The 21,746-nt window shown below is 49.9% G+C and overlaps 8 protein-coding genes across 8 annotated transcripts; 6 read left to right on the top strand and 2 right to left on the bottom strand.

Moving 5' to 3' along the window:
- Window positions 1–1,767: 1,767 nt before the first annotated feature.
- N7455_004529 (uncharacterized protein) lies at window positions 1,768–4,195 on the top strand (the record flags this gene model as incomplete). The annotated part of the gene is made up of 2 exons (XM_040956784.2): window positions 1,768–3,539; window positions 3,589–4,195. 2 exons carry the CDS (start codon window positions 1,768–1,770, stop codon window positions 4,193–4,195), a joined length of 2,379 nt encoding a protein of 792 aa, XP_040812691.2.
- A 548-nt stretch (window positions 4,196–4,743) lies between these two features.
- N7455_004530 (flavin-linked sulfhydryl oxidase ERV2) lies at window positions 4,744–5,610 on the top strand (the record flags this gene model as incomplete). The annotated part of the gene is made up of 4 exons (XM_040956838.2): window positions 4,744–4,967; window positions 5,054–5,182; window positions 5,246–5,533; window positions 5,595–5,610. 4 exons carry the CDS (start codon window positions 4,744–4,746, stop codon window positions 5,608–5,610), a joined length of 657 nt encoding a protein of 218 aa, XP_040812800.2.
- Window positions 5,611–6,993: 1,383 nt separating this feature from the next.
- N7455_004531 (LYAR-type C2HC zinc finger protein) lies at window positions 6,994–8,747 on the top strand (the record flags this gene model as incomplete). The annotated part of the gene is made up of 3 exons (XM_040956717.2): window positions 6,994–7,014; window positions 7,080–7,202; window positions 7,314–8,747. 3 exons carry the CDS (start codon window positions 6,994–6,996, stop codon window positions 8,745–8,747), a joined length of 1,578 nt encoding a protein of 525 aa, XP_040812766.2.
- Window positions 8,748–9,621: 874 nt separating this feature from the next.
- On the top strand, window positions 9,622–13,113 carry N7455_004532 (putative NF-X1 finger transcription factor; the record flags this gene model as incomplete). The annotated part of the gene is made up of 1 exon (XM_065604828.1): window positions 9,622–13,113. The coding sequence occupies one exon, from the start codon at window positions 9,622–9,624 to the stop codon at window positions 13,111–13,113; it is 3,492 nt and encodes a 1,163-aa protein (XP_065461728.1).
- A 360-nt stretch (window positions 13,114–13,473) lies between these two features.
- On the bottom strand, window positions 13,474–13,851 carry N7455_004533 (uncharacterized protein; the record flags this gene model as incomplete). Its single annotated transcript, XM_040956818.1, has 1 exon — window positions 13,474–13,851. One exon carries the CDS (start codon window positions 13,849–13,851, stop codon window positions 13,474–13,476), a length of 378 nt encoding a protein of 125 aa, XP_040812783.1.
- Window positions 13,852–14,866: 1,015 nt separating this feature from the next.
- N7455_004534 (ATP11 family protein) lies at window positions 14,867–15,950 on the top strand (the record flags this gene model as incomplete). Its single annotated transcript, XM_040956741.2, has 2 exons — window positions 14,867–15,042; window positions 15,101–15,950. The coding sequence occupies 2 exons, from the start codon at window positions 14,867–14,869 to the stop codon at window positions 15,948–15,950; spliced, it is 1,026 nt and encodes a 341-aa protein (XP_040812732.2).
- A 2,427-nt stretch (window positions 15,951–18,377) lies between these two features.
- Window positions 18,378–19,473, bottom strand: N7455_004535 (alpha/beta hydrolase; the record flags this gene model as incomplete). Its single annotated transcript, XM_040956797.2, has 4 exons — window positions 18,378–18,537; window positions 18,588–18,713; window positions 18,771–19,283; window positions 19,337–19,473. 4 exons carry the CDS (start codon window positions 19,471–19,473, stop codon window positions 18,378–18,380), a joined length of 936 nt encoding a protein of 311 aa, XP_040812843.1.
- Window positions 19,474–19,853: 380 nt separating this feature from the next.
- pre3 (proteasome core particle subunit beta 1) lies at window positions 19,854–20,809 on the top strand (the record flags this gene model as incomplete). The annotated part of the gene is made up of 5 exons (XM_040956720.2): window positions 19,854–19,893; window positions 19,946–19,991; window positions 20,066–20,080; window positions 20,144–20,419; window positions 20,485–20,809. The coding sequence occupies 5 exons, from the start codon at window positions 19,854–19,856 to the stop codon at window positions 20,807–20,809; spliced, it is 702 nt and encodes a 233-aa protein (XP_040812759.1).
- Between the last annotated feature and the right edge of the window lie 937 nt (window positions 20,810–21,746).

Below are 21,746 nucleotides of genomic sequence, written 5' to 3' on the forward strand. Positions count from 1 at the left end.
GCTAGCCTATCTGCAAACGAATTTGTAGGACTTGAACCTTGCCACACACTCCACAAGATTAGACCGTGGGATTCATTGGCCGGCTTATCTGCGCTTTGACCAAGAGCCATCCTACTTGAATGATGGAGAGCTTGAAGTGGCTAAAACCAACACAATCAGAGGACGCTGCACCGGCGGAGTCCGTGACTTTGTCCGCGTCTTTTCTCAATCACCATCATGACAAACCTGATTCCAAATAGTATTTGTCTGGGTGGAGATAACTAAGCCATGAAAGGGCAATTGTTTCAATTTCTATGCTATACCGAACCTTGGAGGTTCCAGAAATCTGAACATAAGCTTTTGCCAAGTCCTAATCCTATTTCGCTTAAGCTAATCCAAGCATTTCCCAAGCATTTCTTGTCTCCAGAGTTATCCCGAAAGACTCTGCCAAAAAGACCCACCTGACCAACGCCACCAAGCGGAGTTCCTGGTAGTCAAGCGGCCACTGATAACGGAAACATTAGATTCGCACTCTTCTCATTCTTTGCTTTTTCCCCTGGGTCTCTCAAGGTATCTACGGCTTTGGAAGGATTCCGGTCATACTTTTCTGTCCGTCGATTGTTTGTTTCGTGCCATAACCGTGTTGTTATATATATATATATATATATATATATATGTCTCTATCCAAGACAGTGAGCTATGAACGGTGAGTTCCATCTTTAATTGGCACTGCGGGGCTACCAATCAGCCTTTGCTGGTTTGACACTCCATGGATAATTCATATGACTACGGAGTACGATTATATTGCTCGCTTAGGGAATATTTACCTCTTCATTAGATAGTACAGCCTAGTATGTTGTCGACACTTACCATGGCTTAACAATGGCAAGTGCCCCGAGTGCCAACAGCCTAAAGGCACGGGCTTACAGCTGCGTTCCCCCTATTCACGGTTCAGAGCAAGTGGTCTAAATATCCTCTTCCCATGAAACCCACTAACTTACAGAATGGTATTCCCGAAATTTGGAATTGCATAGACCTCAAGCTTACTCGGATTTATCGCTATTCTCCCAGTTGTGTGCCTTCAGGTTAATACATTAGTTGCTCGGCCGCATGTGATACAGATAAAACCAAACTTATGATGTGAATTAGATAAGTTATTAGTAGTCTAGGCCAGCTTTTCGGAAGGTCTAGTATCTGCCAAAGATATTCTAAAAGCAACGTAGCCCAAGGCTTCACGCTGCCAGGCTCGTTGAGCCATAATATTTATTCCATTACTTACTTTAGTCAAACTCAGCGTGTATTCACATTTGAGAAAGCTTTCCTGTTGCACTACAGTTTAAACTCTTTGTTTATGAAGAATTGAGGCATTGTATACAATGAGAGGATCAAGGTGATGTTCAGGTCCTACATACCAAACTCGGTAGTACTGTGTACTTTTCAGAGAGTGTACTTATAATTAATTCTTATTCAAGTACCTACCTAGGTCAACTATAACGTAACGCTATTTAATAATATCTTAACATGATCTGACCTTCTTGGCTGTTCATACAACGCGGAACTTTAACCCCGCACCCAAAGGTCTCTCTGACATTCAACACTAACACTATTTAGGTCGTCGATCGCACAAGCATGCGACGTTACAACACGGTGATATGAAAAACACCCTCCTTGCAGGGGAGGTACTCGCTCCTTCTTCCCGCCTTCTGCATCCATCGTATTGCTCACAGCCCAGATCCACAAACCCGACGCGTCATTACGCGTGTGTTGACCCTCACATTCCAGAGTGCCATGGCGATTTTACAGAAGAATACACTGTACAGCTTCCTACTTCTCCAATGTGCCCTGAGTACAGTAGCAACTCAGGATGACCTCCGCTACGTCAATCCCTTGATCGGGTCAACCAATGGCGGCAATGTCTTCGCAGGCGCAAGCCTTCCCTATGGCATGGCAAAACCTGTCGCAGACGTCGATGGCCAGAATACTGGAGGTTTCTCGACTGATGGGAGCAACGTCACCGGCTTCTCGCATATGCATGACAGTGGCACAGGCGGGAACCCGTCTATGGGGAATTTCCCCCTGTTCCCGCAGTACTGCAAAGACAATATCGTGGATAATTGCAAATTCCCTAAAGCTGCTCGCGCAACTCGCTACAAGAATGACTCAGTCGTTGCGCGGCCTGAGTACTTTGCCTTGACCCTCGAGAATGGCATCAAGGCTGAGATGACTGCGGCCCGGCGCACGGCGGTATACCGATTCACTTTCCCAAAGGGGCAGACGGCGGATGGAGATGACCTGAATCCTTTGATCTCAGTGGATCTAACTGACCTGTGGGATAGTCGGCAGAATGCTTCCATTAGCCTTGACGCTGATAAAGGTCGAATCAAAGGCAACGGTACTTTCTTGCCGAGCTTCGGGGCTGGCTCTTACAAATCATATTTCTGTGCTGATTTCGGCGATGCTGAGGTCGATGACAGCGGGATATGGGTCAATGACCGAGCTGGATCAGTGCAGGAGTTGTTTGTCACTCGCGGCTTCAATAACTTTTACCTTCAAGCCGGAGGCTATATGGCCGTTGATCGTCCAAAGAATGGAGTCGTGACTGTGAGGGTGGGCGTCAGCTTTATTAGCTCGGATCAAGCCTGCAAAAATGCCGAAGCAGAAGTGCCTCAACCGGAAGATTCCTTTGATCAGCTGCGTAAAAGTGCAGAGGCCGCATGGAAGGAGAAGCTCAGTCCTATCAAGGTCACGCCAGGCGGTGCTAGTGAAGACATGATCAGCAGTTTCTGGAGTGGTATCTACCGAACCATGCTATCTCCTCAAGATCTGACTGGGGAGAATCCACTTTGGAAAAGTGATGAGCCATACTTTGACTCTTTCTACTGCCTGTGGGACGCGTTCCGGGCGCAGCATCCATTCCTTACAATCATCGACCCAAAGGCACAATCAAAGATGGTCCGCAGCTTGCTAGACACTTTCAAACACGAAGGATGGCTGCCGGATTGCCGCATGAGTCTCTGCAAAGGATGGACACAGGGAGGTTCTAATGCCGATATTGTTCTCGCAGATGCTTACGTGAAGAACCTGACTGGTATCGACTGGGAGCTTGCTTATAAAGCTATGGTCAACGATGCAGAGAACGAGCCACTCGAATGGTCACAGGAAGGGCGTGGTGGTCTGCAGAGCTGGAAACACCTCAACTACATCCCATATCTGGACTTCGACTATATTGGCTTTGGAACCAATTCACGGAGTATCTCGCGAACGCTGGAGTACGCATACAATGACTATGCCCTATCAGTGGTCGCCAAGGGCCTCGGAAAAAAGGATTACACCACTTATTTGTCTCGGTCTGGCAACTGGCAAAACTTATACAAAGAAGACCAGAAATCGCTACTAGGGAATGGAACAGATACTGGCTTTACTGGGTTCTTTCAGCCAAAGTACATCAACGGAACTTGGGGCTATCAGGATCCTATTGCCTGCAGTGTTCTGGCGTCGTGGTGCTCTCTTACCTCGAACCCTTCAGAGACATTCGAATCCAGCATCTGGGAGTACCTATTGTGCGTATATCTTTCTCCCGAATAACCCTCCAAAGCTAATCATATATAGTTTCGTCCCCCATGACATGGCAAAGTTGATCAAGATGGTCGGCGGGCCGAAGTCCTTCGTGTCTCGGCTGGACTATTTCCACACCTCTGGCTTGGCAGACATGGGCAATGAACCTGTCTTCTTGACCGTGTACGATTATCACTACGCCGGACGCCCTGGTCTGTCCGCCAGTCGGGCCCATGCTTACATCCCATCTTCGTTCAACGCTACGCACAACGGGCTACCTGGCAACGATGACTCGGGGGCCATGGGATCATTCCTAGCATGGAGCTTGATGGGCCTCTTCCCGAATCCCGGGCAGAACGTGTACTTGATTATTCCTCCGTTCTTTGAGGCCGTCGCAATCACTCATCCTGAAACTAATCAAACTGCTACCATTCGAAATGTTAACTTCGACAAAACCTACAAGAAGATCTATATTCAGAGTGCTAAGCTCAATGGGAAGTCTTATACCAAGAGCTGGATTGGACACGAGTTCTTTGCTCGGGGTATGACGCTGGAGCTGACACTTGGGGACAAGGAGAGCGACTGGGGTACACGCAAGGAGGACTTACCTCCGAGTCTGAGCGACTCGGTTGCTGCAGTTGGAGATCACGATGGGATGTAGACAAGTTTGGACTTCAACGCAATAATGTACTAGTTGGAGATGTCAATCCCAATAATTAAGAATGCTTTGTGGCGGTCTAGCAACCCTTCTATGCAGCCAGGCTACACCCTGCCACATCAGAAGTAAACCGCCGGACCACATCCGATGTGGGTCTAAATGGGCTGAGTCTACAAAGTATGATTCGAAGAGCCGGAGTATGGCCAGCGTAGAGGAATGCTCATCTGGCAAGGATATAGATTCTCTAAATCGTGTGTTGTCCCATACTGATCAATCGTATGATAGACACTTCAGCACTCTTCCAGGGTTACTATATTCGCGGCCCGGCGAATCCATGACTAAGCCACATCGTGCCCCGGCCCAAGTAGGCAACGTAGAATCCGCTTTGTAGAAATCTCCCTTTGGCAATCATTTCTCGAATCCTCAGCTGAAATCATCTACCTCGTATTCCGCGCGGGAATATTCCCTGCTCACAAGTCCCAGGTGCTCCCGCGACCGGACCCTTGGCGACATTACTTTTCCCCATTCATCACCACCACCCGCCCCCGAACATGGCAAGCCGACAAATCACACGGCGCATTGTCACCAGCGCATCGATCGCACTATGCCTCATATTCTTCCTCTTCATTCGACCGCAGGGGCCACCGAGCCCCGCTGTCCGCGCCCCAGGCCATATCGACCACACGGCTCCGGCATCCGCGCCGGGGATAACCATCCAAGATAGCACGCTGAAGGGCGACGTGGTGATGCCGAAACTAGGCAACGAGACGGTCAAGTAAGGCGCTCTGGGGGAGGACACAATGGGAAATACACGAGCGATGTGGGACAAATTGCTGATTGCGGAATTGCTGGCTTTTGCAGGGCTGAATTAGGTCGTGCGACTTGGAAGTACTTCCATACTGTCATGGCGCGGTTCCCCGAGACACCCACAGAAGATCAGAAGGAGGCGCTGCGCTCTTATATCTACCTATTTGCTCGGTTATATCCTTGGTAATGAGATTCCTTTCCTATGTGCTCCTTGTCAGATCGGAGGCTAACGGTTGATGACATCAGTGGAGAATGTGCTGAGCATTTTATGCAACATTTGAGCAAGTATCCGCCTCAGGTTTCGTCGCGCAATGCGGCTTCTGGCTGGGCTTGCTTCGTTCATAATGAGGTCAATGCCATGCTTGATAAGCCAGAATTTGACTGCACCAATCTAGGGGAATTCTATGATTGTGGTTGCGGTGGGGACGAGGAGGAGGGTAAGGGCAAGGAGGGGGCAGCTGCTTCTCGGTCTGCTGCTGGGAAGGTGGCTACGGGGCAGCATGATGGCCCTGCTGTGGAGATATCGAAGGAAGAGTTAGTTATTCCCGTTGTGGCGCAATGATTATGGCCGTTTGGTTGCTAATGTCTGAATTAGGACGACCCGCGGTTGACAGGACAATCTTCGACTATACTTTCGACTCCATGGGCCTCATTCTATCTGGTTTGTGCCCAGCGATTGGGTGCTTAGACACCTTGTTGCTCATACTTATGGAGCTGGTCTCCCTTGTACAATAATAAAATGTCAGTTGACTATGTCAATATCAATCAATATATCAATATACCCTTGTTGTTTTCTGCATGTGGCTTTTGGTACAAAGAGGGGTGTATCTCAAGGTATCTGCCTCTGATGCTCGCATTGTACTGATATTGTAGATACCCTTGGGCCCATCTTGGTTTCTAGCTCTCTCTTCCAAGGACATGTATTGGGGCATATGCTCAATAACATTCCCTCGTGTCAGAGAACACAGATACTTCAAGAGCTTGCCCTATTCCTAGAAACAAAATGTGAATGATAACAAGATACAAGATGGTCAACGACTAGTAGGTGTACAAGTCCCGCATCCTCTAGATTGCCGATCGCCAAAGTGCATGACCCTAGCATTCTACGCGCAAAGATCATCCTATCTGGTGATCAAGCGTGAAAGATGGTGCGCATGACCAAAGAGGCCTGGCCAGTATATCCCTGGACGGCAAAGCAGACTAAAAGGCGCATTCCGTCGTACCAAGCTCGATTGTCTTATCAGAAAACCCCGATTAAACTTTGTCTTGTTCGAGCAACAGCGATGATGTTGTCAGGTTGCACCCTCGTGATACCAACCCTCCATCAGATCAACTAGTTTCATGTGGCATGACGGAACCCTCAAACGGCGATATATCACGGATCTTAGTATAGATGAAGGGATAACCGGGAAGGAGTGTTTGAGTTTGGGCCAAAAATAGCAGTAAGGCCTTCGATATGGTGTGTTTTAGGGGCCAGTTGGCCAGTCTGACTGCTCGGATCCTCCCCGCGTCTGCCCGTTCAACTAGGAAGAAGCGACAAATGAAAGCATGGGGTCTCCTGACAAGCCTGCTATCCATGTCCGCGTGGCATCTGCGCCTTTTTACCCTGAAACATATACGAAGTTGAGGGATGATAAATATGGAGTTTCGCGCTTGCTTTTTGATTATTTTATGCGATAAAATGTTCCCCAAGTAGTTGGGAAGAGTACAGTTTCAGCTCCCTCGACGCGCCCAGCCCATCCATATTACCCGAACTAGCCTAGTGCAGTTCTCAATTTAGACTAGTGTGAATCTGCGCGCCAAATTTCGACGCGAAAAGAAAAAGAAAAAAAAAAGAGCAGAAAAGCCGAGATATCGAATTTCGTATCAAAGCGAATTCCCCCGCTTGGACGATTTCTACTGGCATACTCTCTCAAGGGATACAACCCCCCTCTTGAAAAACTCTCTTCAAACACTTGTTCGCCCACCTGATAGGGTGATCTTTAGTGTCAACAATGGTCTCCTTCTCTTGCGAGGTAAGTCCTATCTGCTGTCTAAGGTCTATGCCTTGCGCTTGAATCGCTGCTAACAGTCAGCCTAGGCATGTGGTGATGTTCTCACTAAGAAAAAGCTCGATCCCCATCGCGGCCAATGTCGCGGCGCCTCCTTCACCTGTATCGATTGCATGGTGCATTTCTACGGATTGGAGTATAGAGCTCATACGGTACGTCGGATCCGCGTAGCATTTTCGCATACTGGTCGTGGACCTACTTTACTAGAGTCCCAACTCTTGATCACCAAGGGAGACATGCGCTAACGAGCCTGGTCACTACAGTCATGCATGACCGAGGCGCAAAAGTATCAGGGTGCTCTGTATAAAGAGAAGCCCCAGAAAGGAAAGAAAGGACAAAACAACAAGCAGAATCCGAACCAAACCCCCAACGGCCGCCAACAAGCCCGTGTGGAGGACGCTCCTCCTCCCCCTGCCCCTACACCCCCGCCTGCCGGTGAGGTGAGAGCTCTTGCTCCTGCCCCGGCCAACAACGACAAGCCTGTCAATGTGTTCGACTACCTCGTCGCCGATGAGACCCCGAACGTATCCAAGGTCGCTCTTGTGGAGCCGCCCAAGGAACAGATGAAGATGAACCCCAATGCCAAATCAGTTTTCGAGCCCAGCGAGTCCCTCACTCGTGTCGAGACCAACCCCAACACTGATGACGAGGGTAAAAATTACGATGTCGCATACCAGGAAAATGGCTTTTCATACGGCGCCGGCCACATCCCGCACTCTGCCTCGCCCCCGAACGCGTCAACAACAGAGTTCGTCACACCCGCACCTAAGAAAAAGAAGGACCGCAAGACCCCCGGCACCGTCAGCGAGAAGAAGCGCAAGCGCGGTCAAGCAGAGGTGCTCAGCACCCCAGGCGAAGCAGTCGACACCCCAATGATGGATGCCCCCTCCAGCATCATCAACAACGCCGGCACACCCATGCTGAACCACTCCGGCCTGACCGGCGGCCTGAACCGGATGATGCGCTCCGCATCCCCCGATGGCGACGACAGCCCAGAAACCAGCCGTCGCGCCTACCAAGACACCTCATCCCCGATCAAGCGCAGCCGCCGCAACGGAAAAGAAGCCAACGGCAACGGCGACCCAGGTCTCGGCATCTCAATGAAGAACCGCGCCGGCCGCCTCGTCTCCTCTATGTTCGGCGGCTCCGCCGTCTCTAGCACCAACGGCTCAGAGGCTGGTTCCAAGGCTGTTGCCCACGCCCGCCGCGGCAGCTCCTCCAGCGGCGACGGCCAGCTCGAAGTCCGCAAGAGCAAGAAGTCGCACCGCTCACGCGCAGACGAAGATGACTCCCGCAAGTCCAAGCGCAAGAGCTCAAACCCCATGGACGGCGACAGACCTTCCCGCCGTCTTAAGCAAATCGACGAGCGTCGTGGTTCCGTCGACTCCTCCCACGGTCACCAGGTCACTGTCTACAAACAGTCGCGGCCGCCGGCGCGCACGGACGAGGATCTTCAGCGCGAGCTGGGTCATCACTTCCTTTCGCTGGTTGCCAGCCATAGCGAGCGCGGTTGCTCCGTTAACAAGGCGCTTAAGCGCTTCCACCGTGATCTCTCAGATGAGTATGATGCCGATCGTGGTCGTGATAATGGGCGCAGCCGGGCGGACCGGGAACGCAGAGTTGATGATGAGAAGGATCTTTTCCGTGCGCTGAGGCTCAGACGCAATGACCGTGGTGAGATCGTTGTGTTCATTTAAAGCATGGACTCGGTGTGTATGATTTCAATCAAACGATAGGATGGCAGTGTGTTGTTTAGTTCTTTGTTACGAGGTGAATGGGCTGGTTTTTTTTGCATAGCGCCATGTTTCTTTTGATGCGCTGGCTTCGATACATTTTTGTCTATATTAATTCAGGATTGGGACTAAATTGCATTGATAATGTGTTTCGGCTGTCTTTTCCGATGTTCTTCCTTTGTAACACGCATGGAATCGATGAAAATTACCGTGTTTCAGTTAAGATCGAGCATATTCCCGAAGTCCGATTGCGCTTTGAATATGCTGCAAGGTGGTGTTTTAGATATAAGCCTCCTGCACTGGGTCTTTGTTTGATGTCTTGGCATAAAGTGGAGTCAAACACCCGTGGACCCTCACTTTGTGATTACATGCATCAGCCAAGACCAATGAATTGCATCAGTTCATGCTATCTCTCAGTGATACGAGCATGGCTCGAATTCATAGATCGCCGACCCACATTATCTGGGCACAATGACTCATGTTGTGTAATTTCTTCAGGGCTGACTCACACCTGAGGCGCTTGCCACTGTGTCACCGCCTACTGCACCGCCCAATTCTGCCATGCGAGCTTTTATCGCCGCCTAGATAATTCATTGTGCCACCAATTTTCTCTCTTCATTCGATAAGCAGGCTTTTGCCTTTGGTTTTTCCCTCGTTGCATTATTTAGTGTCTAGCTTACGCTCATTTCACTTTGCCGTATCTTTTCAACCTACATAGACCAACGCACTCAGCCAACCACCAGGTACTATCTTCAAAACAAGCGCCAGTGAGAAAATCCACCGGAAGCATATGAGTACGCCAGGAGTCTCCAGTCAGACCTCCGCCGCATTCTCAGCCATGGCAACACCACAGCCAGATACTTCAATTCCAGCCGGGCCACGACCCCCACGTTCTGCCAGACCATCTAGACGCAGAGGGCGGGGCTCTGCGAAGCGTGATGGTCAACAACAAACACCTGCGGGCGAAGCCCAAAATCAAGCTGCACCGCAAGCACAGCCTACACAGTCTCAACCACAGCCGAATACAGCACCCCAACCTAGTCAACAGGATGCACCGTCCAGCTCGCGGAGAGGGGGGAATAGAGAAGGAAGAGGCCGGAGACAAAGGAACCCTCCCCGGCATGGACAGAATCAGAATGGAGGAGCTGAAAGCCAAGAGGCACGACCAGAGGCGCGAACCCGTGGAATGAGAGCGCGTGGCTTTGAAGCTCAGTTGACAAGACCAGACCAGGCCGAAAATGCCACTTTGGACGGTGCGGGGCACTTACATGACCACTCACTAAGAGCAGATGTGCCGGATTTTGTACCGGGCGTGTCGTCATCTCAACAACGACAACCTGCTGAATCGGCGCCATCTTCAAAGGGGAAAGGGAAGGCCAGACAGCCTAGGGCACCGCCACCACCTAAAGTCACGGCGAAGTCCACAGCCGACGACCTAGCCACTCGCATCCATGAAGATATTTCGCATAACCTATACGAATGCCCTATTTGCTGCAGCGAGCTGGGTCGCAGGTCCAAGGTGTGGTCTTGTGAGCTCTGTTGGACTGTTTTCCATCTGAGCTGCGTCAAGAAATGGTCCACGAATGAAGGTGCAGCTGCACAGAGGGCTTCTGCTCAAGAAGACGGGCAGGGAAGCTCCACTCCTCGCGCTTGGCGTTGTCCAGGTTGCAATCTTTCTCAGCAAAACTTCCCCACGAGCTACTCTTGCTGGTGTGAGAAAGAAGTCGATCCTAGACCGCTTCCTGGTTTGCCTCCGCACTCGTGTGGTCAGACTTGTTCACGGCCTCGCAAAAATTGTCCCCATCCTTGCGATACGACTTGTCATGCTGGTCCGTGTACGCCTTGTACTGCGATGGGCCCGATGCAAGATTGTTTCTGTGGCCTTAATTCGTCGCAGAAGCGTTGTCAGGATACCAATTATGAGAATGGATGGAGCTGTGGAGAAATCTGTGGTGAGTTGCTGCCATGCGGGGAACATACATGTCCGCTTCCCTGTCATGAGGGATTGTGTGGTGGCTGCGAGGTTAGCATTGATGCCCGTTGCTATTGTGGAAAACTGCAGACGGAGATGCTATGTAAGTCTAAGGATGATGAGGAGGACAGTCGAATCGTCCGCGATGACGGCTCAGAAGATGAGTGGACCGGCTGCTTCGGTTGTGGAGAGTCTTGTAACCGTCCATTTGATTGTGGCAAACATTCATGCCAGAAGAACTGCCACCCGCAAGATCCTCATCCTGCACACTGTCCACAGTCACCGGACGTCATTGTCGATTGCGCCTGTGGCAAGACACCGTTGTCTGAGATCCCGGGATATACACCTCGTACCTCCTGCGAAGACCCTATCTTGAATTGTTCCAAGCCTTGCGGAAAGACACTGCCATGTGGTCATCCTTGCGAGAAGCTCTGTCATATTGGATCTTGTGGCGCTTGTTTGCGCAATGTTCACATCAAGTGCAACTGCGGTCGTACTAATAACCTCACAATCTGTCACCAAGGCCAGAATGAGCCTCCCCAGTGCCCACGCACATGCAAGGCGACTCTTCACTGTGGTCGACACACATGCACTGAAAGGTGTTGTCCGGGAGAGCAAAGAGCCAACGAGCGCCAGGCTGCACGTCGTAAACTCAGGCCCCATCTCCGGCCTGCTGATGAGGACATTGAAGCGGAACATATCTGCACTCGCGTATGTGGCCGGACGCTGAAATGCGGAAGGCACACATGTCCGGAGCTTTGCCACAAGGGTGCTTGCAATACCTGCAGGGAGGCAATATTTGAAGAGATTCCGTGTAATTGCGGAAGATCTGTTCTGTATCCCCCGCAGCCGTGTGGCGCAAAGCCACCTGCTTGTAACTTCCCCTGTGAGCGTCCAAAGCGATGCGGTCACCCTCAAGCCTCACATACCTGCCACACGGACGAGGAGAGCTGTCCGAAGTGTCCATTCTTGACCGAGAAGGCGTGTCTGTGTGGAAAGAAGGTATTGAAAAACGTGCCCTGCTGGCTGGCAGATGCGCGTTGCGGTCAAGTATGCGGGCAGATGCTCAAGTGTGGCTCTCATTACTGCCGGAAGGACTGTCATCGTCCGGAGGATTGCGAAGACGCAACCAAACCTTGCAGCCAACCCTGTGGAAAGAACAAGACCATGTGCGGCCATCCTTGCACAGAGCAATGCCATGCGCCGTACGCGTGTCCCGAGAAGACACCATGTTCCTCCAAGATCGCAGTGACATGTAGCTGTGGACGACTGCGACAAGAAAGACGCTGCAACGCCGCTAAGGCCGTAACCTCCAAGGGCCAAGTGCAGTCGCCCCAGCGCCACCCAGAATTGACCCCGTTGACCTGCGACGACGAATGCACGCGTCTGGAGCGGAACCGCTCTCTGGCGGGCGCTCTCGGCATCGACATCAACCAGACAACCACGCTTCAAACCATCACAGCAGAGAACCTCCCCTATTCGGAAGAGACTTTAAACCAATACGTCCAGCTCGCATGCTCGGTCCCTCTATCAACCCTCCAAACCTACGAATCCAATCTCCATGCCCTAGCAGCGGCAGACAAACCCACCCGCTCATTCCGCTTCCAACCGGCGAAATCTACTCTCCGCGCATTCGCGCACTCCCTCGCCGCAGACTGGGGCTTCGTGACAGAAAGCCATGACCCAGAACCCCACCGCCACGTTTTCGTCTTGAAACCGGTTGCCTGGACACCTCCCCGTTTCGGCATGGGCAGCGGCTCGACCATCGGCATCGGCGGTATGAGCGTGCGCGAGTGTGTCAAGCTCCGCGAGCGCGAGCGCAGTAAAGAACAAGAAGCGCGTCGTGTCGCCGCTCTCGAGGCTAAAGCCACCCGTGAGGCCGCTAAGGCACAGGCTAGTACTGGAGATGGTGGATGGGCTCAGGTTGCTTCGAAGAGTAGGGGTGGTAGCGGGGCTAGTTCGAGGACTGGAACTCCGGTTCAGAACCCGTGGGTAAGCAAGTCTATCTATGCTGCTCTTGATGGTGATGGGGCGAAGAAGGAGCGTTTGGTTCTTAGATCTGGTGTTGGGGTCGGCAAGTCTTTGCGTGCGAAGACACCTGCGCCTGAGGTTGTTGATGATTGGGAAGAGGCTGAGGAGAAGGAAGAGAAAGAGGAAGCGGAGGAACAGAACCAGGACCAGAACCAGGACCAGGAAATATCTGTCCGTGAGGACCCTGAGGGAAAGCCTGAACTTGCCCCCGAGACGGAGACTCCTGTGGACGATCGCCCCACTCAGGGTGAAGCAACTCAGGGTGAAGCAACTCAGGTCGAAGAAACTCAGGCTGAAGCATCTGTTACAGATGATGTGCCGGTCTAAACTTTTGGACAGGATTTGATGATTGATGACCTGAGAAACAACATGAAATGTGTTTCAACATTGGTGGCCATTTCTCATTTTTTTGCGGAGCCACTTGCATTCATCTTGGAGTTTGGAGTTTATCGTACACGATACGATTCAATATCGCATGTCGAAAGCGTCACACGCATCATGCATCATATTTTGGCATAGCTAAGCAAAAAGAAGAATAAAAAAACCCAAAATCTAGCTAGAAAACTCGAAAACCACCCCTCAAAAAAAGGCCAAATTATCAATACGCAGATCCCAAATAGCCAAAAGACGTAGGCTATTAGTCTCCATAGATCCCAGCTACACACTCAAAACTCGAAAGCCAGACCCCTACTTCTTCACCGGGACGACCTTAACAAACTGCAGACACCCCTCCTTCGTCGCTCGATACGGTCCATGCTCCATTCCAGGTTCTCGGTATGCATAAGCACCAATACCCCACGACTGTCCGAGCGAAAGATCCTCCAGCCCGCCGCGCAGCGTGCAGACCTCTTCGATGTAGGTATGTGTTATTGGCTCTGTCTGTGCAGAGACGGTATTTGGCTCCCACCACTGCAACACAGCTTTGTGTTCTCCGTCGCCGTTTAGCAGGAACTCCCATACCCCCGGCGCGATGGAGTACCAGGGCAGTGCGGATGGGGAGTCCTTGGGTGTACCCACTGGTGGATGGGGTGGTGGGGTAGAGAATTCTTTCTGATGGATTGGCATTTTTGTTGGGTTATTCTTGGTTTCCTTTTCATGGGATAAGGGAGATGGGGACGTGGCAAGATGGGGAATATTCGGAAATGAGGAATATTGGGAGATGAGGGGGTTGTTTCTGAAGAGCGACCAAGGCGGACGGTGCCTTTAAGGTTATACTTCAGGGGCCCAGTCCACATGGGCAACCATGGTTGGGCAGTGGAATGATGACTAATTAATATGGATGGATCCACTTTGATATGAATATGGATGTATGGAGATGCAAAATATTAGAAAAGACTTATGCAAATGATTAACTGGTATTTATCTTGTTTATTGGAAATAGATTAATTCCTATGAATGCACCAACCAGGAAACATCCTATGGAGAAACAGAAATGGCATGTTCGGGCTATTGTACGATGATATGTTGATGGTATGTATTTTTGCTTTTTGAGTCTCCATTTCAGGTCGAATGCTGAAAATCAAAAGATTGAAAAGATGGCCTTGTGGCTACAATCCCCAGATGAAGGGATCGATAGGTGTAGCTTGCAAATCTCAACGCGGGGATTTGATGGAGTGAGACCATGCTAGAAAGCTAGACCTTCCTTACTTCGGCTTCTTTGGTTGTATAATAGTATAGTATTTGGTGGTCCTTTGATTTGTGTGGTAGGCATCTACTCTAAAGTCCAAAGGGTTAAAAAAGGAATGAATCCTCGGACGCAGTGTTGAACGTGTGCATCGGTCTCGCCGGTCCGGCCCAATATGGCAGTCTGCTCACCCCGCCCTAAGCTCGCAGAAAGAATAGCGGCTAACGGTTGGTCTACCCATGAGGATTCAGAAATATTTACCCTACAGTGAAATATAATGGACCCATATCTTTCCTAATTAGGCAATGTTGATGCCTGATGATTTTATTTTATGCCTCATATTTCTGGCACTAAATAATATGCTTATGTCAGTAATTATGTCATCTGATAGTCCGGCCCGGCATTTCTCTTATCTGGAGATTCGGATATTCATTTTATTTACTCTACATACTCAAAATGCCATCATTCCGACTGCAGGGATTTCAATCGGTGATCCGTGGCAACTCCCACCTGCTGCGTCATCAGCAGCGCCGGTGGGCGCAGGTCCACGACGTCCGCTTCCTCGCCTCACACCACGATCCCAAGTATGTCTTGGACAAGTATCGGTCCAAGCTGGACCAGAAGGCCAAGGAGTGAGCAAACCTTCCTCAACAATTATTTCTCTGCTTCAATGCTAACTATTTTATTCAGAGAGGGACATGAGTCCGTCGAGTCCTTGAAGAAAGCCTACGACGAAAAAATCCAAGAGCTCCGCCGCAAAGCATCTACTGTAGCTACCCCAGAGCCCGGCACTCCTACATCCACCACCGCCGTCCCAGGCACACCCCCAGCATTCCAAGTGCCCCCTCCCCCACAGGAATCGCGCACCGCCAAAGCCGCACGCGCCGTCTCCAGCGACTCCAGCCCCGTCAAGCCCCTCAGCAGCTACCTGGACGTCGAGAAGATCCGCGAGCTCCCAGCCAAGGAGATCGAGGCGCTCTGGCGTCTCCGCTTCGCGGAGAACTCGCACGCCATCACCGCTGCTATTCCCCTCGACACATACAAACGCATTATGCAGGCCGCACGCGAGAACCCGCAGTTCATCCTGCCCCTTCCGCGTCCGCAGACCCCCGAAGAGGCAGCGGAAGCGCCCGAGGGAGCTGGCACCGTTGCCGACATTCACTTCCTCCAATGGGCTTTCCACCCCCCTGCTGAGGGGTCCACTCTGTCGCCTTCTAATAACCACACCTCGACTGTGATCTTCACGAATCTGGGTGTTTATAAGATGCACGGCGCTTTTGCTCAGCCTCACACTACCATTACTCACCACCTTGATCTGGCTGATGAGAAGGGTTTGGTTCTTATGCACGGTCAGATTATTCCTGATGGCGGTGTTTCGGCACCCGAGGCCACTTGGCTTGTTAGCTGTGTGCAACGCTTCTATGACTTTGAGGGACAGGCTTCTGGTCGGAAGAGTGAGCTTGTTCGCATGTTCACCCGGGGTGATGTTGAGAACTTCAAGGTTGAGGAATTGGTAGATGAAGCCGAGAAACTTCAGTAGTTTGTTTCTGTTGTACTAAACCTTGTGGCTTGTATTATATGTATCACCCCATTCCATTTTGTGTGATGTTTTTATAGATCTTTGGGACTTGCGCTCTTGTGGTTTCAATAATAGACACAGATGTCTCCAGGGAATTGGCTATTGCGCATGGAACGGATGTAAAAAATGAAAAATGAAATTGTTTTCCAATCCCTTGGTATTCTGATATATAAACAAGTGGCACAAATGTTGTTGCGGATTTGTATGCATTATCAACTCCTTATTGATGAATTTGTTCAAACTGAAATCGAATTAGTAGATATAACTAGTATAGTATATATCTTGCTGCGGGATATCAAAACTTATTCTACCTCAACTTGTCTCGAACTGTAACAGTGTACTCAATGGCAATCATCTTTCTTTTAATATGTTTAGTATCACCACCCTGCGAATCCCCAGACCTCTCCCCCAAACTCGTCGCAGTTTCATACCCGGACAATTGGCTATACACTTCCCACAACCCAACATCCACAGTGCTCCAAAGCTCCTCGATCGTCTGATCCATATGCCGCTACATATCCCATCTAAGACTCCCTATAATAAATGGCCCTCCCTGCTCTGCACTAATATTGCGTCCAAAATCCATAGAACTAGCTCTGGGAGCAAGAAGCCTCCCAAGGCGAGCAACAATAACCCGCTGCTTCTCAAAGCCAAAAAGATGCAAAAAGTTCCACAAATCATATCAATAGAGTCACAACGATCAGCCATGAAGTCCTCGTCAAAGACATTCCCAGTGACAAATTGCGCCCCGAAGGAACCTTCATCTCGGAATAGTTCATACCCCAATTGAATAAAATCCCCCTCGATATCAGCTCCGATCAGATTCGTGGCTGAAGACAGCCCGGCATCAAATGCTAGCTTGCGTAAGTCTTGCCTGAAACAGCAGCCTAGATCGAGTAGGGTCTGTCCCCTGCGTACGCGGTCTACTACCTGTGCGTAGATTGGGGAGAGGCTTATGCTGAAGTTTAAGAAACGGAAGAGTCCGATGCAGGGGTATGGATGGCTATGGGGACTTTGATATTAGCGTTGCCTTTGCTAGAAAGCATGGTGGCCAATTCTGGGGTGTTTTCAAGAGTGTCTTGTTTACATCTGCCATGCTTTGTCGCGAATTTTGTATGTGATCTTTGACCTCGTCTTCAGATTTCAGGCCTGTGTTTTGTAGGAGCAGTTCTACGGTTGGTGCAGGGAGCTGTTCTAGGGTTGGCCGATACCATTCGATTGTATTGCATGCTGGGGTTATGATGGTTGGTTGTTCACTTGAAGTTTCCATTTTGTACTTGGAATGGTGCGAGGAACAAGTAGAAGATTTCTGGGAAATTAACTAGAAAGAGTACAGCTAGGGTTAAGGGTTAATTGTGTTGAGATCGTGTAAAGTAGTGGGTGAGGAGTGTTATGTGACAATTTATATATATATATATAGCAAAGTGTATATAGCATTGAGTGTAGAGCAAGTGACACCCTATATTATATAGTACTCCCTTCCGGCTCTATGTTTCTCTAGGCCCTTGGGGTATCTTCAAAGGTTCCTTGACATACGGATAAGCAGGAGGGTGGCTCCGGGGACGTGGCTGCTGCCTACTATGCCCCTTTTCTGACAATCCGGGCACCGAAGCAACCTAAGCAAGTAATTGGTGGTTCTCGAGTGTGCAAGGCCTCCACCTTGGGAATTTGGGGACCATCGGATAATGTCAACATAAGATCTGTTGTTGATGGGTATTCAGGACTGCGCAGCGAAATATTCATGAATCAAATTATTACACTCGTACGGATTGCAAAGGGTTCTCCGTTTAGTATTTGCACAGAAGGAAACTTGCCGGAGCTGATAAGCAAGGCGAAAGGCAAAGGTCCGTAGAAAAATAAGCAGGGAAAAGAAACACGCCCAACGCTCGATCTTGAGCCAATATTGTAAACACCGCGAGTATGATATCAGTGAGCAAGGAGGAAACAAGTAAAAAAGAATCAAACGTAGATTGGACAAGAAGAGTTAGAAAGAAGAAAGGAGCCATTCTCAATCAAATGGGAGGTATGGCCCTTCATCCCGAGGGCTTGGGGGGTCAATAAAAGAAGTCGTCAGGGCCATATATGGGCCATAAGAGGCAGGCCGTGATCATTTGAACGGATGCAAAGGAAAATTCGTGTCTTGGTTGCGTGGCAGGGGTATCATGGTCATAATTAACAGGAACTGTTAATTGATTCTTGTGTTGTAGGGACCGAAACCAGACGTTTAGATTGGCCGTCGAAAAGGGGTTTGAAAGCCAAGCATTGGAGCAAAGCTTGAAGTATTTACACTTCTTGGCGGAAAGGCAGACCTGAGAGGGGAGGTCTTAGGCAAAGGGTTCGCCAGATGGGATTCGAAAACCCCAAGCAAGAGGAATAAGTCACATCGGTTTACTGTTTATTAGATAGCACTTCTTCCGTAATGAAGGAAAGAATGTGCTCGAAGTAGCCTGGCTCAGCAACAGAGTCATTATGACCGCCGTTCGGGAGTGTGCGCCAGATCTTGCATTCGGACTGGCAAACGGCAAATAATTGGGTCATATTGGACGGACTAAGGGAGGTTAGCAATGAGAACGCCGCACTTGGAGTAGACGAACTTACGGAACAAGCTCGTCCTTGAGTCCACTTAGGAAAAGAACTGGAGTTTTGGTGATATTAGGCAGCACATCTTCACTGGTCCAATATTGGTGGCAGAAACGTGCCAGATACCGTGCTGGCGGGAAGACACTGGGTTTAAGTTAGTTTTACTCGCCCGGGAATCTTGCTGATAATTCGAAAACATACTTTGGAATCAACTTCCGAATGCTCAGGAAAGTGTTCTCCAAGATCAGTCCTGCGATATCACCTTGCTCTTCGTTGGTGGCAACTAGATTGATAGCCACCGCGCCACCTAAACTTTGTCCGTAAACAACAATCTCGGTGTCCCTTGTCTCCGGGCGCTGTCGTAGGTAATCAAGGCCGGTTTGAGCATCGATCTTGATACCGGCTTCATCCGGTGTGCCTGTAGACATCCCATATCCGCGGTATTCCAGCAGAAAAACATTGCACTGAAGCGTATCCTGCAAAGCTTTGGCGATAGGGACACGGTGACCGATGTTACCTGCATTTCCGTGGAACATCAGGACTGTCAGGTTGCGAGAGAAGCGACCTGGTCGTTGCCGGAGAAAAAGGGCGTGCAAAGACTCTCCGTCGGGCGTGGGGATCTGGAGGTCTTCAAAGTCGCTGATGCCAAATTGGCGAGGACTGGGGACATTTGTGCGCGCATCCACTGGGACATTGCGGGGGTAGATTAGTTCACTGGGCAAAGTGGTTAGCTTTGTAAACAAATGGCCTAGATGCCAATACCGTACTTTTGCTTGAAGTAGAGGAGCCCACTTGCAACAACAGCCAGACCAGATGACGCAAGAACAGGTAGCCGCATGAACTGCGCAGCACTGTTGGCCATGCTGCTGATGCTCCAAGCTGGAGGTGGAGGGGAGTCGGACATGGCGCTCAAGTTGGCACTTTAAGAGTGGGGACCAGATAGAGAACGCGACAAAAGGAGGTCTGGGAGATTCTGGTATTGCAAAATTATCGACTAGCAGATATGGCCAATGCGACCAGAGATGGATACAGTAGGTTAATAGGAACAGCCACAGAAGAAAAGGGCAATTGAGCTTCAGGAGTGTCGCGGGGGAGAAGATAATAAGTCGATCGCAGGGGCTGGGGCCTCACCGCCCGAGCTGCCGCGTTGTGAGCTTCTGCCTGTGTTCATGATAGCATCACCTCTACTTCTTCCCTTAACCTCCTTCTTCTCCTTGCCGTTTCTATCTGGTCTATTGAAGTCATCTTTATACTTTCCCTATTTTCTCTTGAACACAGCACAAAATGGTCGCCCCCCATGGAACATCAGGAATGCTTGGTGAAGGTTAGCAGAGCTATCGTCATCCGCCGGCAGCAACCAGCTAACATCTCTCCAGATGGCATTCACGTCGACATGAACCACCTGAAGTCTGGTGAGGTCAAGTAAGCTAATCCTATGATGGTATTATCTGCCGTGGAGCTATATAACATGTACTAACCTCTCGTTCTTCCTTCAGCTTGGGAACCTCGATGTGAGTTGAGCTGGAGCTCTCGAACCTTACCATCTCGAAACATCACCATTAACATTCCAACAGCATGGCCATCAACTTCAAAGACGGAGTCATTCTGGGTGCAGATAGTCGAACAACCACCGGTGCCTACATTGCCAACCGAGTCACCGACAAATTGACACAGGTGCACGACACCATCTGGTGCTGCCGATCGGGTTCCGCCGCAGACACCCAGGCTGTGGCTGACATTGTCTCCTACCATCTCAACATGTACGGTGTAACGAACACCGAGGCCCCTACCACACAAGTTGCTGCATCACTCTTCCAGGAATTGTGTTATGAGAACAAGGATGCGTTGAGGTCTGTACCCGAGCCTTTGGCATCGTCGGTTGTTGGTTTCAAAATCCACGCTAACTGAAGAATAGTGCGGGTATCATCCTTGCCGGATGGGATGCACGTCACGGAGGTCAGGTGTACTCGATACCTTTGGGAGGATCCCTTCACAAGCAGTCGTTCGCTATCGGCGGTTCGGGCTCAACCTACATCTACGGTTATACCGATGCCCACTGGCGGGAACAGATGACAGAGGAAGAAGGCATTGATTTCGTGCGGAGTGCTTTGCAGGAGGCGATTAAGTGGGACGGCAGCTCCGGTGGTGTCATTCGTCTCGTGGTCCTGACCAAGGCCGGTGCCGTGAGACACCTCTACCTGCCAGACAACGGCTACACCGGGCCGGGAGTGACGAATTAATAAGTGTTCTAATATTGCGTCAATCTCCAAATGAAATGGTTTCATGATCCCAGTTCTCCGGTCTTCGCATTTTGTTATCCGCCCCCCACCGGGGATATACAGTGTCTGAGCGCGAATATATGACAAGTCCGGCACTAGTCCACGGGTGCTGCCATATCCCCCCACCTTTATCATCGGGCTATGTAGGGCGAAAGGGACCGAGCAGTTCAAGAAGCACTAGATCGGAAGTGTTCGGCCAACTGGTTATTGGCCCATAACTGCCGAGTGATATACTTTGAACTGGGGAAAACACCCGATCTAGATACCCTGGTCTATGACAATATGGTATGAGGGACTTGATACTGTAGTACTTTGTAGAACACAGAAACAGAACACTAGATCTGCAGTTTCCATTAATACGGAGTACTGCCTAGACTTTCTAAGGTTAGATAGGCAAAGAACATGTCACATCCCGCATGCAGCATATGAACTGCCATGCTCTCCATTATTATTCTTTAATGCAAGTTTATATGGAAGGGGAATGCATGGTTCTATATTTCGGGAAATATCCACATTAGCATTCTAATATTCATTCATCCCCAGACTACAACCTAAATATCCCATCCCCTGAGGGTACAAAAGTAAATAACGCTAGGACAATGTCCGAATCATCATCCATGACACGGGCTCGCAGATCGTTCTATCATTCGTCAATATATCCTGAGCTATAGACCCTCTACACCGTCTTTTATATCAACTTTTTATTAAGATGACAGGTAGATAATCTCTTTGAAGGGGTGTATGTTCCCTTTTTTTTTTATACATTTCCCTTTATATTAGTCCAAACAAGAATTACCAAAATCATCCCTATAAAAGTTCCAAGTTGAATGTTCAATGTTGTTTAATTAATTGAATCCTGTTTCATCTCGGGGCCATACACTCTGACCTCACTGACCTC

This window comes from Penicillium solitum (genome assembly GCF_028829755.1).
Source record: "Penicillium solitum strain IBT 25940 chromosome Unknown utg000003l_segment0_segment0, whole genome shotgun sequence".
In the NCBI taxonomy this organism is placed as follows: Eukaryota; Fungi; Ascomycota; class Eurotiomycetes; order Eurotiales; family Aspergillaceae; genus Penicillium; species Penicillium solitum.